The sequence below is a fragment of the Linepithema humile genome, chromosome 7 (assembly GCF_040581485.1).
Source record: "Linepithema humile isolate Giens D197 chromosome 7, Lhum_UNIL_v1.0, whole genome shotgun sequence".
Lineage (NCBI taxonomy): Eukaryota > Metazoa > Arthropoda > Insecta > Hymenoptera > Formicidae > Linepithema > Linepithema humile.
This window is the reverse complement of record NC_090134.1, coordinates 21,564,745-21,578,983: the sequence shown is the minus strand read 5'-3', so window position 1 is coordinate 21,578,983 and position 14,239 is coordinate 21,564,745. Positions and strand designations below refer to the sequence as shown.

General features: G+C 32.4%; 3 protein-coding genes across 8 annotated transcripts; 1 reads left to right on the top strand and 2 right to left on the bottom strand.

Annotated features, from left to right (window-relative positions):
• Positions 1-529: 529 nt before the first annotated feature.
• Positions 530-6,246, bottom strand: LOC105668338 (uncharacterized). The gene is made up of 5 exons (XM_012360671.2): positions 4,672-6,246; positions 4,262-4,476; positions 3,834-4,067; positions 3,295-3,433; positions 530-854 (listed from the first exon to the last, which is right to left on the bottom strand). Exons 1-5 carry the CDS (start codon positions 4,930-4,932, stop codon positions 837-839), a joined length of 867 nt encoding a protein of 288 aa, XP_012216094.1. The 5' UTR covers positions 4,933-6,246; the 3' UTR covers positions 530-836.
• Positions 6,247-6,434: 188 nt separating this feature from the next.
• LOC105668339 (START domain-containing protein 10-like) lies at positions 6,435-9,858 on the bottom strand. 5 transcript variants are annotated; one of them, XM_012360673.2, is made up of 9 exons: positions 9,302-9,858; positions 9,100-9,227; positions 8,836-9,007; positions 8,619-8,766; positions 8,374-8,526; positions 8,189-8,313; positions 7,998-8,120; positions 7,730-7,862; positions 6,435-7,207 (listed from the first exon to the last, which is right to left on the bottom strand). In XM_012360673.2, exons 3-8 carry the CDS (start codon positions 8,989-8,991, stop codon positions 7,758-7,760), a joined length of 810 nt encoding a protein of 269 aa, XP_012216096.1. In that variant the 5' UTR covers positions 8,992-9,007; positions 9,100-9,227; positions 9,302-9,858; the 3' UTR covers positions 6,435-7,207; positions 7,730-7,757. The 5 variants fall into 5 exon arrangements, with proteins under 5 accessions (XP_012216096.1, XP_012216095.1, XP_067215372.1 ...); XM_012360672.2 differs by having other exon boundaries at positions 6,435-7,862; positions 9,302-9,857; XM_067359271.1 differs by having other exon boundaries at positions 6,435-7,862; positions 8,836-9,227.
• Positions 9,859-9,990: 132 nt separating this feature from the next.
• Positions 9,991-13,786, top strand: CysRS (cysteine--tRNA ligase, cytoplasmic). 2 transcript variants are annotated; one of them, XM_012360666.2, is made up of 10 exons: positions 9,991-10,149; positions 10,342-10,525; positions 10,705-11,047; positions 11,136-11,276; positions 11,361-11,571; positions 11,653-12,128; positions 12,233-12,377; positions 12,462-12,670; positions 12,769-13,143; positions 13,223-13,786. In XM_012360666.2, the coding sequence occupies exons 2-10, from the start codon at positions 10,347-10,349 to the stop codon at positions 13,352-13,354; spliced, it is 2,211 nt and encodes a 736-aa protein (XP_012216089.1). In that variant the 5' UTR covers positions 9,991-10,149; positions 10,342-10,346; the 3' UTR covers positions 13,355-13,786. The 2 variants fall into 2 exon arrangements, with proteins under 2 accessions (XP_012216089.1, XP_012216090.1); XM_012360667.2 differs by having other exon boundaries at positions 10,004-10,149; positions 10,345-10,525.
• The last annotated feature ends 453 nt before the right edge of the window (positions 13,787-14,239 follow it).

Here is a 14,239-nt window from a genome sequence, read left to right as displayed (position 1 = left end):
AATAGTTTAGAAGACTCCAACGTGCAAGAAGCTTACATGTAATTTGTCCACTGTCGTGTTTTCAAGTTTGCATTGTACTGCAGTTGAATCGATTAATGAGACTATCGCGTGACTGAAGTCTAGAAAACTAGGAATATATAAATATTTCTCTGACATTATGTAAATATACACATATATATATAATAAATATTCCAGGACATTTAAGAGTTAATTTCTTTTTATTAAAATTATTTTTTTTGTATACATGATAAAGATCAACATTAACAGCAATAAAATCAAAATTAAATATTTGCGAAAGATATGCACATGTGCCAATATCCGGATATAGAATGCAAAAATCAAATGTCAGATGCAAAAGACACTTTTTAAATGAAAAATTCAGAAATTCGTTTACAAAAGCGATGAAAAATTTTCTTTCTCAACTATAAAAAAATCTTGTTCTTAATGAAATCATTAAAAATCAATCTATATTATTATCATTATCACTACATTATATATATACCTCATGATATTGAATTATTATGTAATTAAATATCATTGAAGTAGCATTCTAGAGCAATAAAAAAATCATTAGATTTTAAATAGCTTTGCGACTTATCTCGCTAGAAAAGGAAGAACAATTCGATTACAATGGCATAATTTTTAGTCACCTTGATATAATTTTTTTTTTGAGTGGTGTTTCCTGCCTTCTACTCATTTAGCCATTGATGTATACTCATATAACCATTGACACTTTAGCCAAAGTCGTCGCTAATCGACTCCTTTTTGTATGTCAATCAAGCTTGGGTTGCAACATCTTCTCACCTTCGTCCACTAATTTCTCTCGGCCAACCTCGTCAAGGGCACGAACTTTGCTGTTATAGCGAATAGTAGACGAAAGTTGTAAAATTAAATATTGGATATATCTTTCACACTTGTATTCGTGGCTTCTCTTAAGGATATAAAGCTTTTATCCTCGAAATATTGTAATTCTACACGGAAAAAAAGAATTTTGCTATCGCAACAAAATTGTCGCTGCCAGTGTAAATTTTAATGGCAAAGTAAAAATCAGTTTGCTATAATAGCGATATAATTTGCAGATTTAGCAAAATTATTTGCAGCAAATAAAATTAGCATCCGTAACAAATCTCTTTATTATCCATATAATAATTAACATGTTTTGCTATAAAATTTGCTGTGCCCGCAAATTCTTTTTTTCAATGTAGTAACATTTGAAACCAGATTTTTATCGTTATATCTAGCGATAATTATATTCGTCATCGGGAATTTTTGATTCAGAAGAAATAATCGCCACTGTTTCGCAGATAAAAGCATTATTTGATGTCAAACACAATCGTTATAACCGGCAGTCCGATAAATCCGATCGGATAACATTTTTTTAATAGATAAGAGATATTCATCCGCATGTCCATCCGTACACAATCAGAACGCCGCCGTATTTTTATTATCAATGGACAGCAATGCAAATAAGCAAGTTTCATAAACTTCCGGGAAGAACTAATTGATCGGGAACTATCATTGCAATTTTTCTATTTGCGAAGTTGCAAAGACTCATTTTATACGTATATATTTTTTTAAATCATGTATGATTTTATTTAATTTTGTTCTTATTATTTCCACATTTTTAATAAACAAATTTTGTACTTTTGTATACACACAGTGTAACAATTAAATTCCCTTATCAATTACACAATCAGACTTACACAATTACAATAATATTACTAACGCTATCGGAAATCAACGGAACTAATTAGAGAGAACGTTTATATGATGTGCTATTTTCAAAGAAAACAAGAGTATTTGAATAGCATAAAAGAAGAGCGAAAATTGTCAGGTGATGAACAGAAAGGCCGGCCTTCAATTTCCAGAGCAAGCAAAAATCATTCAAAAGTGTTTGGCCGAAGATTAAAGATGTGAGTATTGAGCATGTTAGAAGAGACGATAGGAATCAAGAGATTTTAGTCGAAGATTTGATAAAGAAAAAAGTGTATTTTAAGTGTACGTTTTTTCATCATATATGCTCGTTTCATTCCTCATTTGTTAACGCCGAATCAAAAATATCAATGCGCTGCATTGAATTTGTTGAAAAAGTTGATGACGATAGAAATGTTTCAAAAAGGATTGTACAGGTGCCGAAAGTTGGTGTTTTATGTACGGCCCAGAAACAAAAACGTTAGAGTGAAAACCGAAAAGAAAAATCGAAAGCTCAGAAAGTGAGAATGCAAAACTCATGAGTGAAAGCAATGTTGATTGCGTTTTTCGATGCTGAAGATATCATTCGTCACGAATTTGTGCCGGAAAAACAGATTGCGAGCGGTAAATTTTATATTGAATGATGATATTAATAAATATTTTCGATTTTTTTTGTGTTTTTATGGCTTTAGCCCGGAATTTAATTGTCACACTGTGCAATACTAGATAAATCGTGTAGTTCAGAATTCAAAATGACGCTATTATTTATTGTGAAAGAATAAAATGAGATTAGAAAACGCGAGTAGGAAGTGTTTCGAGAATTACTGCGCAATTAGCAAATATGCTTTAATTTTTTCACGATATCCGAGATAAGAGTACTGATAGTAGTCTCCGGTAAAAGTTTCCGACTAAACCCCGTTAGTTTCATAATAAACAGTACAATGATAACATTGGGAAAAATTCTCTAATACTCTGCACAATAAACGCGTAATCTCGAATGACTTCCTTATCCTTATATCACGCGAAACGTGTGCAATTTACAGAGACAATTTATATCACCGAGTTTGCACAGATGTGCAATTACAATCACGTAATGTTCGATTACGTTTTGGATCAATTAAATTTCCGCAATTGAGAAAATCTACACGCGCGCGCGTAGACACAATTGTGTGTTTTTTTCTGCACAATTTTATTCAACAAATTACATATTACTCTAAATTAGACGCGTGTGCAAGGGTACGGTGTGCTACATAATCGCTAAACGTCGTTTGGCAATTGAGCACAGGGTCGGCCGGGTTCTTCAGGCGGTAATCGAAGAAGCGCGGCTGTCACAGCGCGCGCGACTGTCAAGGCGGCGCGGAAGATTGTGACAGTAAAATTACAGGAAAAATTAAGGGCAGTCGAAACAGAAAGATTGACAATCTTAGATCGTGCAAAATGATTCCGCTTCTAAAATCGCGCTACCCTGATAAATTGAGCAGTCAACATTGCAACACGCTTATCGGTCCAATTCTTTCCGCGATTACGCAAACTTTGTTATTTCGTGCGGATAGAAAAATATTCTTTATCGCAAAAGCCGGCTTATTGTATTTTTCTACTCACCACGTTGTATCTGGTGGGAAATATAAAAACGTAACTCGGTATATCGATGAAGAGTATCATTGGTGTTGCTAGCAAGTTTCGAATGCCACGCAGGATCGCCAAGCAGATCAGTAGCAAGCACGTCGCGCACGGTGTAATCCTGGAAAATTTTACAGATTATAAGTTTACAAGATTTAATATTAGATTGATAACACTTAATTGGATATTAATTCGCATCAACGCGAAATTATTACATTTGAAGTTCAAAGATACAATTTTCGGTCAATAATTTTAAACTACTTTAGGCCACACAAGCGCGCACCAATTTTTTCCCGTTATATAATAATTTAAACTTTTTTTAAAACACTTCTGCATTTTGTATAACAGAGATACAAGCTGTCAAAGTAATGCCAAACGCAATCGTCTCGATAACAATCGATCGGTAATAAAAATCGTCAACGCGAACGCGATAAGTAGTAACGCGCAACGCGAATCGATTAGAAATGAATGAAAAGAGGCCTCAAAAGTATGTATTGAAATGTCAAAAGAGATCGACTTACCATACATGCACGGAGAAATAGTCGTCGATGATGATCCAGCCACCCCGCCACTGCGTAATGCAAGACACTCCGAACATATAAATGTACAGGACACATAAAGCACGATAGAGCACTCGCTTTTGCCAATTTAATGCAGCCCATTTCTTCGTGACGATATAGCAAAGCCGGTACTTATAAATAGTAAATGTTATGTGCAGAACAGTGCCGAATATAAAGCAAATCCAGCCGGGAAACCTGTTAACAAAGTCTGTCTAAATACACGTATTTTCGTATTAACAAGAATTTGTGTTGATTGATTAACAAATAATTTGTGATATTCTTGGGCATTTGTCATCTTAAAAAATTAGAAATATTCACATTTGTTTTCCGTGCATACTTTGATCGAATATTTACAATTATTCTGACTTTTTGATTCTTCTGTTACTTACAATTCCGCGTGAAGGTCTAGCCACGTCCATATTCCTCTCCAAACGCTGATCGCTAAAGGACCAACTAAACACATAGAAATTATCGAATCAAGAAAAGAAAATTTGCGTCTCTTCTCTTTCGGCCTCTTTGGTTTTTTTGCTGATTTTCCCGCTGATCCGACTACTTCTTTGAGAGTTTGACAAGTTTCTTCAACACACATGCACGCATTTTCTTCCTATGATTCCAATCAAGTTTGCGAGATTAATATAAAACTATTTAGATTAGAGAAGAACAAACAGTGACAATAATTAGTTTGACTACATAAGTTTGTTCACACTTTGCCCACTTTTCCAAAATTAACAATAGATTTGGAATAATCATCACGTATGAAAGTGATAAAAATAAAAAGAAAAGGCCAAAAATTATATACCTCTGAGTTATTTTGTGTTTCCTCACCGATATCCTTATTGTCATTGTTACACTTTTCAATTTCTTGCGTTTCTTTCGTAAGAAGATGATCTTTCTCATGCTTTTTAATCGATATTAATATGCTTTTGCCTTCAAGGATGTTTGCATGTTGTACATCTTGCGATATTGCCGTTTGAATATCATTTCTTGAATGAGAATCCTCGTTTACCGAGTTTTCTGTAAATTTCTCGTCACTGGACGACGATTTTGAATCGTCTAACATATTGATCTTTCGAATCGAAAATTTATTCGTCCGATCACACTATTGTACGCGTGATATATTACTACAATTAACTCGGCGTGAAATCGATAGAACATAAATAAAAAAAAAAAACAAATATAACAAAGTATAAAAAAGGTATAGAAAAAAAATCACTGTACTGCATTTGACAAGACCACAGATTTTTAAATGAAAGACGATCAGTACTGCTCAGCGACGTCGCCGTTTGTGTTGTATCGTCTACTTAGAGTACAATTCTTTAAATATTTGCGAATAAATGAACATCATGTGTTTTCAATTTGATCCGTCTCTTTAAACATTGTCCATATTTCTGGCGTTAATCGTCGATTTTTACATCGAAAAAAAGAATTTGTCAGCATAGCAAATTTCACGCTGTAGCGAAACATATTATTAATAGATCGTTTTAACATATATTTGATCGAGGTGATTCGTCAAATCTCGCAGCTGCATATCTTATCGCGTAAGTAAAAGATCCTCGATACTGAAAAAAACGTGAAATGTAAGTCTTCGTTAAAGCACAATCTTCGTAAAGCCCAATATCCTTTTCACGTTGACGGTACTTCAATAAATACATTTGTATTTGCCTAAGAATTTAGATCAAAATTATCATAAGCCTTCAATGTATACATAATAAATGATAAACAAATGATAATCCAGATGATAATGAACTAATGACACGTGCAGTGATCCGGCGCAGCAGCATCACAGCGCATACATGCGCATTGTTCACTGTTTAAACGTGCGAAAATTATTTTGCAAATATTAAAAGTAATCAATCAAGTCAATCAATCAATAACAAAAAAAATTAATGAATACAAAATATATATAAAAGAAAATATTCAATACAGTTAGCGCATTATAAAAATTATAAAGGTTCCGATGATTAAATATCAAATTGATATATAGAGGAGTAAAAAAGTCAACGCCACTTATTTGTGCAAAAAACATATTTTAATGAAATAAACAAACGTTCGAGCCTTTTTCGGTGTCAATAATATTTAAACGCACGCAATTTTACAAAATATAATATTAACAAATTGTTAAATAATCACAAGTTCATAATTTCTGACTCTTCCATCTGTTTCACTGATTTCACTGCTAAATCGTTTTTTGATATTTTTATTTCAGTAAGAAATGCTTGACTTGTTATACATATTTCATTATTGCGAAATGTTTGACTTTCGTGTTTACTTATTTAACAGTCTGTTAATATTATATATTGTAAAGTTGCATGTGTTTATGTATTTCTTATGTAAAAAAATCTCTATATTTCAATTTGATATTTAATGAATTATATTCGTAAAATTAATGAACTAAATAATTTAGCAGAAAAAAAAACAGATAATAAACATTGTTATAAATGTTTATCAAAATTCTATGTAACCAGTTGACGTTCTTGTTTACCTCATCGATACCTGTGAGTTTTCCTATTATAATTACTTAAAGCTAATTTCAAAACCTTTTATTGTAAACTCTTTACAAAGTAATTTTATAAATTTTTATTGCGTTACATTTTCTGTAGAATAAAAAGAAATCAAAATAAATGTGTTTTATAATCACAATCTTCTACGCGATTCTGTTACTAATTTGTAGTTAAATAGTACATGTCTATTTATATTCTGAATTTCATGTACTCTACAGTATAATTCGTAAGATCGTACAAACCTCACGAGCGTAGCTCTAAAGAATTTCTGCTGTTGCTTACAGCCATCTATATGTTTGCATTTTTGAAATTAATAAAGTTGCATTTATCGAAATTTTTTGATTTTCTCTCGGTATGTAAATTTCAGCACAAAAATTCTTTGAAAAATACGCTGTTGAAGTTTGACGCAAAGTCTTGCAGAAAACACTTTGTACATATGAAGAAAGTACACAACCGAATTAATCAATTCTAAGTCCAAGAAATCATAAGAGATCTGTAATAGTATTTGTTGCTTATGTACTTATATTCATTTGTGTACGATTGATCGATATATTTATCAAAAGAAATTATGAAAGTTGCGAATAAAGTCCGTTTAAAATGACAAAGATTAATCACGTATATTTGAACTTCTTATCGATATTAAACTGCTTATTTATTTTACTTTAGTTGAAATTGTAACATTTAGGTAACTGTGTATAGAAAAAATGTGTCTTTTTTTTTTTTACATAACAAACACGTTCTTTTCACAACATTTCACATAGTTTGAAAAGAAATGCTGAATCCGATTTTCATTAAAGCCTTGAAAAACTTCTACTAACTCGTTATTCTTCAACGCTACAAAAAATTGTAATTATTTCATATGCATATATTAAGAAGATTTAATATAATAAATAACAATTATGTGCAATGCACAATACAGAAGATAGACTAGACGAGTGTTTTGAGACACGCGCGTGCGCGCCCAGGCACGCTCTGTGATACTTATAATAATAAATTATAAAAAGAGGTTTACGTATACCTTCCATATTGTGCGGCAATGTCTTACATTTGCGCGTTTTAACAACACCAACAATAAACCTGGCATGAAATTAGTACCTAATACAAAGCAGGCCACCGATATCATTTTTTTTTTGGTATACATATAGCCATGTTCGCACACAAGGCGACTTCACGTGTAATAATGAACGTGACTTTTGTAACGTTGTAATATGTATTAAATGTAACATTAGAATTAGAATATATTATATAAGAAATGCGCAAATCGAACTTCATAATTGTACAAATTGTCCCATTATATTTGTAATACTGTAGCTGTAACTAGCCTTTTCAACTATTTTGTTTCACTATTTTACTTACCTAAATCCTTATATTTCTTTATAATAAATTAATCGCTGTCCATCGCAACAGGCTCCTTAACTAAACTTTCTCTTATGTCAGACTCATCCACATAATTGATCTTCGAATTCTTCTCCTCTACAGATTTCACGCACTGAAACAAATTAAGAGTTTATTGTTAGTTTAATATCTAACTTGTGAAAAATTTCATCACTTCTACATATATACAGAATGCTGATTGTAACTTTTGTAGAATACAATAAAGTTAAAGAAAGCTACTCTCTCTTACTTCTTCGATACGTATCCTAGGCGCCATTATTTGTTCGGGGTAATGCCACGGCTTGTAATTTGGATTATTAAGTAACTTCCAGGTTGGGTAACCCACGGAGGCTTTGTGCAATTTTTTCACCATCTATAAAGATTTATAAGAGAATACTTGTTATTACATGATTTAGTTATATCTTTTATAAGATATCTCACCTTGGGAGCAAATATTTGCGTGACTTTGTTGACCAGCCATACAGGCAATTTGCCATGCGGATCTGTATGCGATACGTAGCCCAGCTCGGAACCGTCTCCATTGCGCGAAGGTCTTACAATATAGCCTAAAAATGTAAAATTAATTTTAAAGATACAATATATGCAAAGAGTTAACTTACTTTTACCTGTGAGGTAAGATGTTGCTCGTACAAAGTGTTTTCTAGGTGGATAATCTTTGTGATAAACAGAATGATTGATTATCAACTGCTCCGCACCAGTATCCAACCAAGATCGTTGCAGAATGAAGTCTCTGTTTTTTAACGGAGATGGACAAGTCACTAAAATTTTTATAGAACAATATAGAATATAATCTCTGATATTTTTTATGTAAATAAAATTCTTCACAAGCTTATAGATACGTAATACTCACTGGAGTAATAACCAATATCATTGTTCGGATTAAAACATCCTATATCTTTTGATTCAATCATATGAGTGTCCCAGACTTTTCTGTATTCAGGATCATGTAAAACGTCATATAATGTCTCCGGTGTAACATCAGCAAAACGTGTTCTGATCTACGTATAATATTGAACTGTCATTATCTTGATCGAGCGATAAAACTTATTTATCAATAAAAGACTTACTTTCACCATCCTAAAACTAATTCCAGGGACGGATTTTGTCCAGACAGATAGATCAGGTTTGTTGTAATCAAGTTTCCAGTTATTATTATCATCATACAGTTGCTTTAATTTCTCAAAATCTTTATCTTCCGCAATTTTGACAACTCCAATATCCATTGTAACAAAGCGATATCTAGAAGCAGAAATAACAAAAATTATTACAAAATTAAAAGTTATTACAAATTTAAAAAAACTTATAATTAGAAATTGAATATAATTGTCTACCTGTTGCTGATTAAAAGTTTATGGATAGACAGGCAGTAATATCATTCTTTCCTTGTTTCATTTAATTTATAACTCTACAACTTTATACAATCTTTCATACAAGATTGCAAGAATCTACAATCATACATCTACAACAAATAAACATATGTTAGAAATCAAGATTCAAAAAAAAAAAAAAAAAAAAAGAGAAAAATATACATACGTATATATTTTTGTTGTAATTCGCAGCTCCCTCGTTCTTGTTGTGGTCTATGATAATTAGGTCATATCACACGTCCGGTTTAAAAAGCTCGTTATCGCAGGTGATAAAGGCTCGAGGTAATCGAGTTCTCAGAACGCTCTCGAGCGTGCCCCGGTAATAAGCTGCGGTGATCATAGATCAATTCTAAGCAGCGCATACAAGCTAGATGTATTGCAGACATGGGGAACAAGTAATGAGCAAACTTTTGTCTGCAGAATTTATAACAACATCCCTCTCGCCGACGCTAGCCTTCTTACGCTCGACGTTCGCTTCGAATATCGAGCGGAATTGTGTGAAACGGGATTTCACTGTCGGCGACAATGATGATAATTGCATGCTTCTTATCGTACGCCATCAGATCACTATACGGATTTCGTATCAGTTATCGAACGTTATCATCGTTGTAATTATTTCAGGCCGTTTGGCATGTTGACAGTCGCACTGTCACGTTACCAGCCGGTGCAGCCGGTAAAACGAAATGTGATCGTGAGAAGTATACTGTGTTCATATATATCGATTATTTCGTCACTGCCAGCTGTTAAGTTTTAATTAGAACTAGACATCGTGCACCACTTCTGATTCGCCATTTGCTAGGGGATTTTCAGTGTCCAAATTTTGTCCAAAATTTTACAACAGCGCATACCCATCTCAACATTTTTATAAACATGGTCGAATCATCTCCCATCTCTGATGCATACCTTGCACTTCGTAACATCATTCGAACACCTGGACATGTTGTAATCCGTTTGACACGTGGTTTGGTATCACAAATTTTCTTTGCGGTGTTTATAAGGAAATTTTGCTCTAAGGTAAATTAATACTTATTACATTAACATCTCATTTTCTAAATATGTTGGTTGCTCAAACGCTTGAGGAACACTAATTTAAATTAATTAATTTTTAAATTTCTGAGGAAAATGTATATATTATTTTATCTAGAATTTCCATAAGGAAAACTTCTACTTTTTGATTAAAGATCAAAAGAACTTTCAATATTTCAGAAGAAATGGCCAAGAGAACCCAGCCAGTTTGGCATCTGCCAGAAGGAAAGCATCGCACATCGCTTCGATTGTACAATAGTTTAACTAGAGAAAAGGAAATATTTATCCCACAATTTGGGAATCGTGTTCTGTGGTACAGTTGTGGACCTACTGTCTATGATGCATCACATATGGGCCATGCGAGGTATTAAAAAAATATATAAATATGATTGAACAGAATTGTACTTTGTTAAATAGGTTTCTTATAATATTTTTTTATCTTATATCTTTTTATATTATGTGCATACAATAATATATAAATGTGTTATACATTTTTCTGTATACACAAATAAAATATCTGTCTAAATATTTCTTTTATTGCAGATCTTATATATCTTTTGATATACTACGTCGTGTACTATCAGATTATTTTGGATATGATGTTTTATACGTGATGAACATTACTGATGTAGATGATAAAATTATAAAAAGAGCAAGACAGAATTACCTGTGCGAAAAATATGTGGGAGAAAACCATAGTCTTGATAACATAGTAGATGATGTGAAAGAAGTAATGTTAACTTTTGAGAATACTGTAAAAACTACAACTGATCCAGATATAAAGTGCATGCTAGAGAAGATATTATACAAAATGACAGAAGCTATTGAAAATTTGGCAAAAGCAATTATAGATAAGGATAAGAACAAGATTGCAGAATTTCAAGAAGTAAATATTATTTAATCTAATGTGGAATATATTTATTTTGTAAGATTATTCTCTATACAATATTAACACAATTTTTATTTATGTTTAGGCATTGTTGAAAGAGGCTAAAGATCCTTTATCAGACTGGCTAGATAAAAGAGAAGGTAGCACCGTTACAGAACACTCAATATTTAATAAATTGTCTCAACACTGGGAATCAGAATTTCATAAAGATATGGATGCTTTAAATGTAAGATTTAATACATTAATATAAATAATGTTCTTAAGACAAAGTTTGCAACTGTTAATACTAATAATTATTTTCCATATACAGGTATTAAAACCAAATGTATTGACAAGAGTTAGTGAATATGTTCCTGAAATAATAGCATACATACAACGAATAATAGATAATGGACTTGCTTACGAAAGTAATGGATCGGTATATTTCGATGTGAGCAAGTTTGATAAACAAGAAAAACATTATTATGCCAAGCTAGTGCCAGAAGCATATGGTGATACATCAAGCCTACAAGAAGGAGAAGGTAAATTTAAATCTTTTGTATTTTGATTTTTTAATTATATTTCCTAAATTACTTTTTTTTTTTTTTTTTTATTTAAATAAGGTGACTTGAGCACTACAGAAGATAAACTCTCTGAGAAGAGATCAGTGACAGATTTTGCTCTTTGGAAACATTCAAAGGCAGGTGAGCCTTGGTGGGACAGTCCTTGGGGCAAAGGACGTCCAGGATGGCATATTGAATGCTCGGTCATGGCGTCTGTAATTTGCGGAGAGAGTTTAGACATTCACACAGGCGGCGTAGATCTCAAATTCCCTCATCACGACAACGAACTTGCACAAGCGGAAGCGTATTTCGATAATTCTTATTGGGTTAGATATTTCCTGCATTCCGGTCACTTGACTATAGCTGGCTGCAAAATGTCGAAATCGTTAAAGAATTTTGTAACGATACAAGATGCTTTAAAGAAACACTCGGCAAGACAGCTAAGACTTGCATTTCTTCTGCATTCGTGGAAAGATACATTAGATTACAGTGATAATACTATGAATATGGCTGTTCAGTATGAAAAATTTCTTAATGTGAGTACATGATTCACGTACTATGCACCTAAAAATATAATTTAAAATTAATTCATAATTTTAACTCTTTGGAATTTATATCTCTAATAAAATTAATTTTCCAGGAATTCTTTTTGAATGTAAAATGTAAGCTTAGATGCTTGGAAACGAAAATTAGCTTTAATTGTTTTACTAAGTGGTCTGATTCTGAAATGGAACTCAATGAAAAGTTTCGTCATGCTAAGCATTCTGTACATGAAGCCTTATGCGGTAAGCCTTCTATATTTCAATAGTTATAATAATTATAACATTGAAAGTTATAGATGCATTATTAAAAACAAATTTTTATTGTAGATAATATTGATACCAGAACAGTGCTCGATGTGATACGAGAACTTGTGGCGATTTGCAATGTGTACATGTGTCAAAATAAGAATCCAAATACTCTTCTTCTTAGGGATATTAGTGTATATGTTACGAAGATATTTACTATTTTTGGAGCCATTCCGTCTTTAGACGATTCGATTGGATTTCCAATTGATGACGAGGCAGTGGGTTCAAATGTAAGATAAATATTAATGTTTTCCTTTCACATAAAAAAAATTTAACTAGTATATGTATATTTAAATTTATACAATTATATATAAATTTTTATGATTAGGTTGAAAAGACTATTATGCCATATCTTGAAATTCTGGCAAATTTCCGAGAGAAAGTTCGAAACTATGCGAAAACATTGAAAGCCAATGATATTCTGCAAGAGTGCGATAAACTGCGCGATGATATCTTGCCAAATGTTGGAGTACGGTTGGAAGACAGTAATGAAGAGGCCTTTAAGGTAAAATTAGTTAACAAGGAAGAATTGCTGAAGGAGAAAGAAGCTAAGAAAAAGTTAGAACTTGAGAAAACCTTGGAGAAAGAAAGGAGGAAAGCAGAAGCTGCCAATGCAGCAGCGGAAAAGGAAGCACAGAGAAGAATACCGCCGAATGATATGTTTAGATTGGAAAAAGATAAATATTCTCAATTTGATGATAAGGTCAGTATTTTATTTGCCATCATGCTTGAATTTATATTTGTCTTCCTGTTTTACGTACTTTGCATTCATTTCCATGTAGGGTTTGCCAACACACGATGCCGAAGGTAAAGAGATCAGCAAAGGTTTATTTAAGAAATTACAAAAACTACAGCAGGCGCAAGAAAAAAGATATAATGAATATTTAGCTTCTATACGGAACGATAGCGTATGAGAATTTATCATGCGAGATTATAGATTCATTTATCAACTTGCATTGCGCGGCAAAGAATGGTGGTTTTGTACTTCACAATTGTATCACTGCTTTAGTAATGTTTAGGAAGACAAATCTGATTAAATTGTTAACTTAACTCGAATTAAATAATTATTTAAATCCAATATTTAATTCCAATATTTAAAGTTTACATGAAAGTATCTACAGCTTTGTGTTAAAAGCTTTAGTTAATCGTTATTATTATTATTTTCATCATTATTTTATTTATTTTAATCATATTTTTCCTCTTTGTAGTATTATCGCATTATCGCAAACTGATGTAAAAATTCAATTCACTATTGTAGCTTTCGTTTTCGGAAGTAAGCTAATTCTATTTTAAGGGGTTCATCTGTATTATTAGTATTGTAGAATAAAGAATATACATATATATTAGTTTGATGTATCATTAATCAATCCCGACATTTAAATTTATCATGATTATTCGAACCGCAATGTTATCTAGATAGTAATGCTAGTCCTCGTAATTGTCGAAAATGATATATCAAAATATTCCTAATCGTCAATGTAAAAAAAAAAAGAACGCTTCAGTATCAGCAACTTTTGACAGCACATTCATACTTAATGTATGCGTATACACATCGGTATATCATGCCGATGCGATTCGAAACTGGTCGAACAAAATAAATGTTACGCGTTTTCACTCTACCGGATGAATTTGACGCGCGATGTTGTCCATTATTAAAACATAATACCCCTTTCATAACGAGTGAGTGTCAAGCCGACAGTGACAGCTTCGTAAATGCGAAGGCGATATAATGCTCGACTCGCGGCGAAGCGAACCGATATTCATCCCATATTCAAAAGCAGTGAAAACCCGAGGCGAAC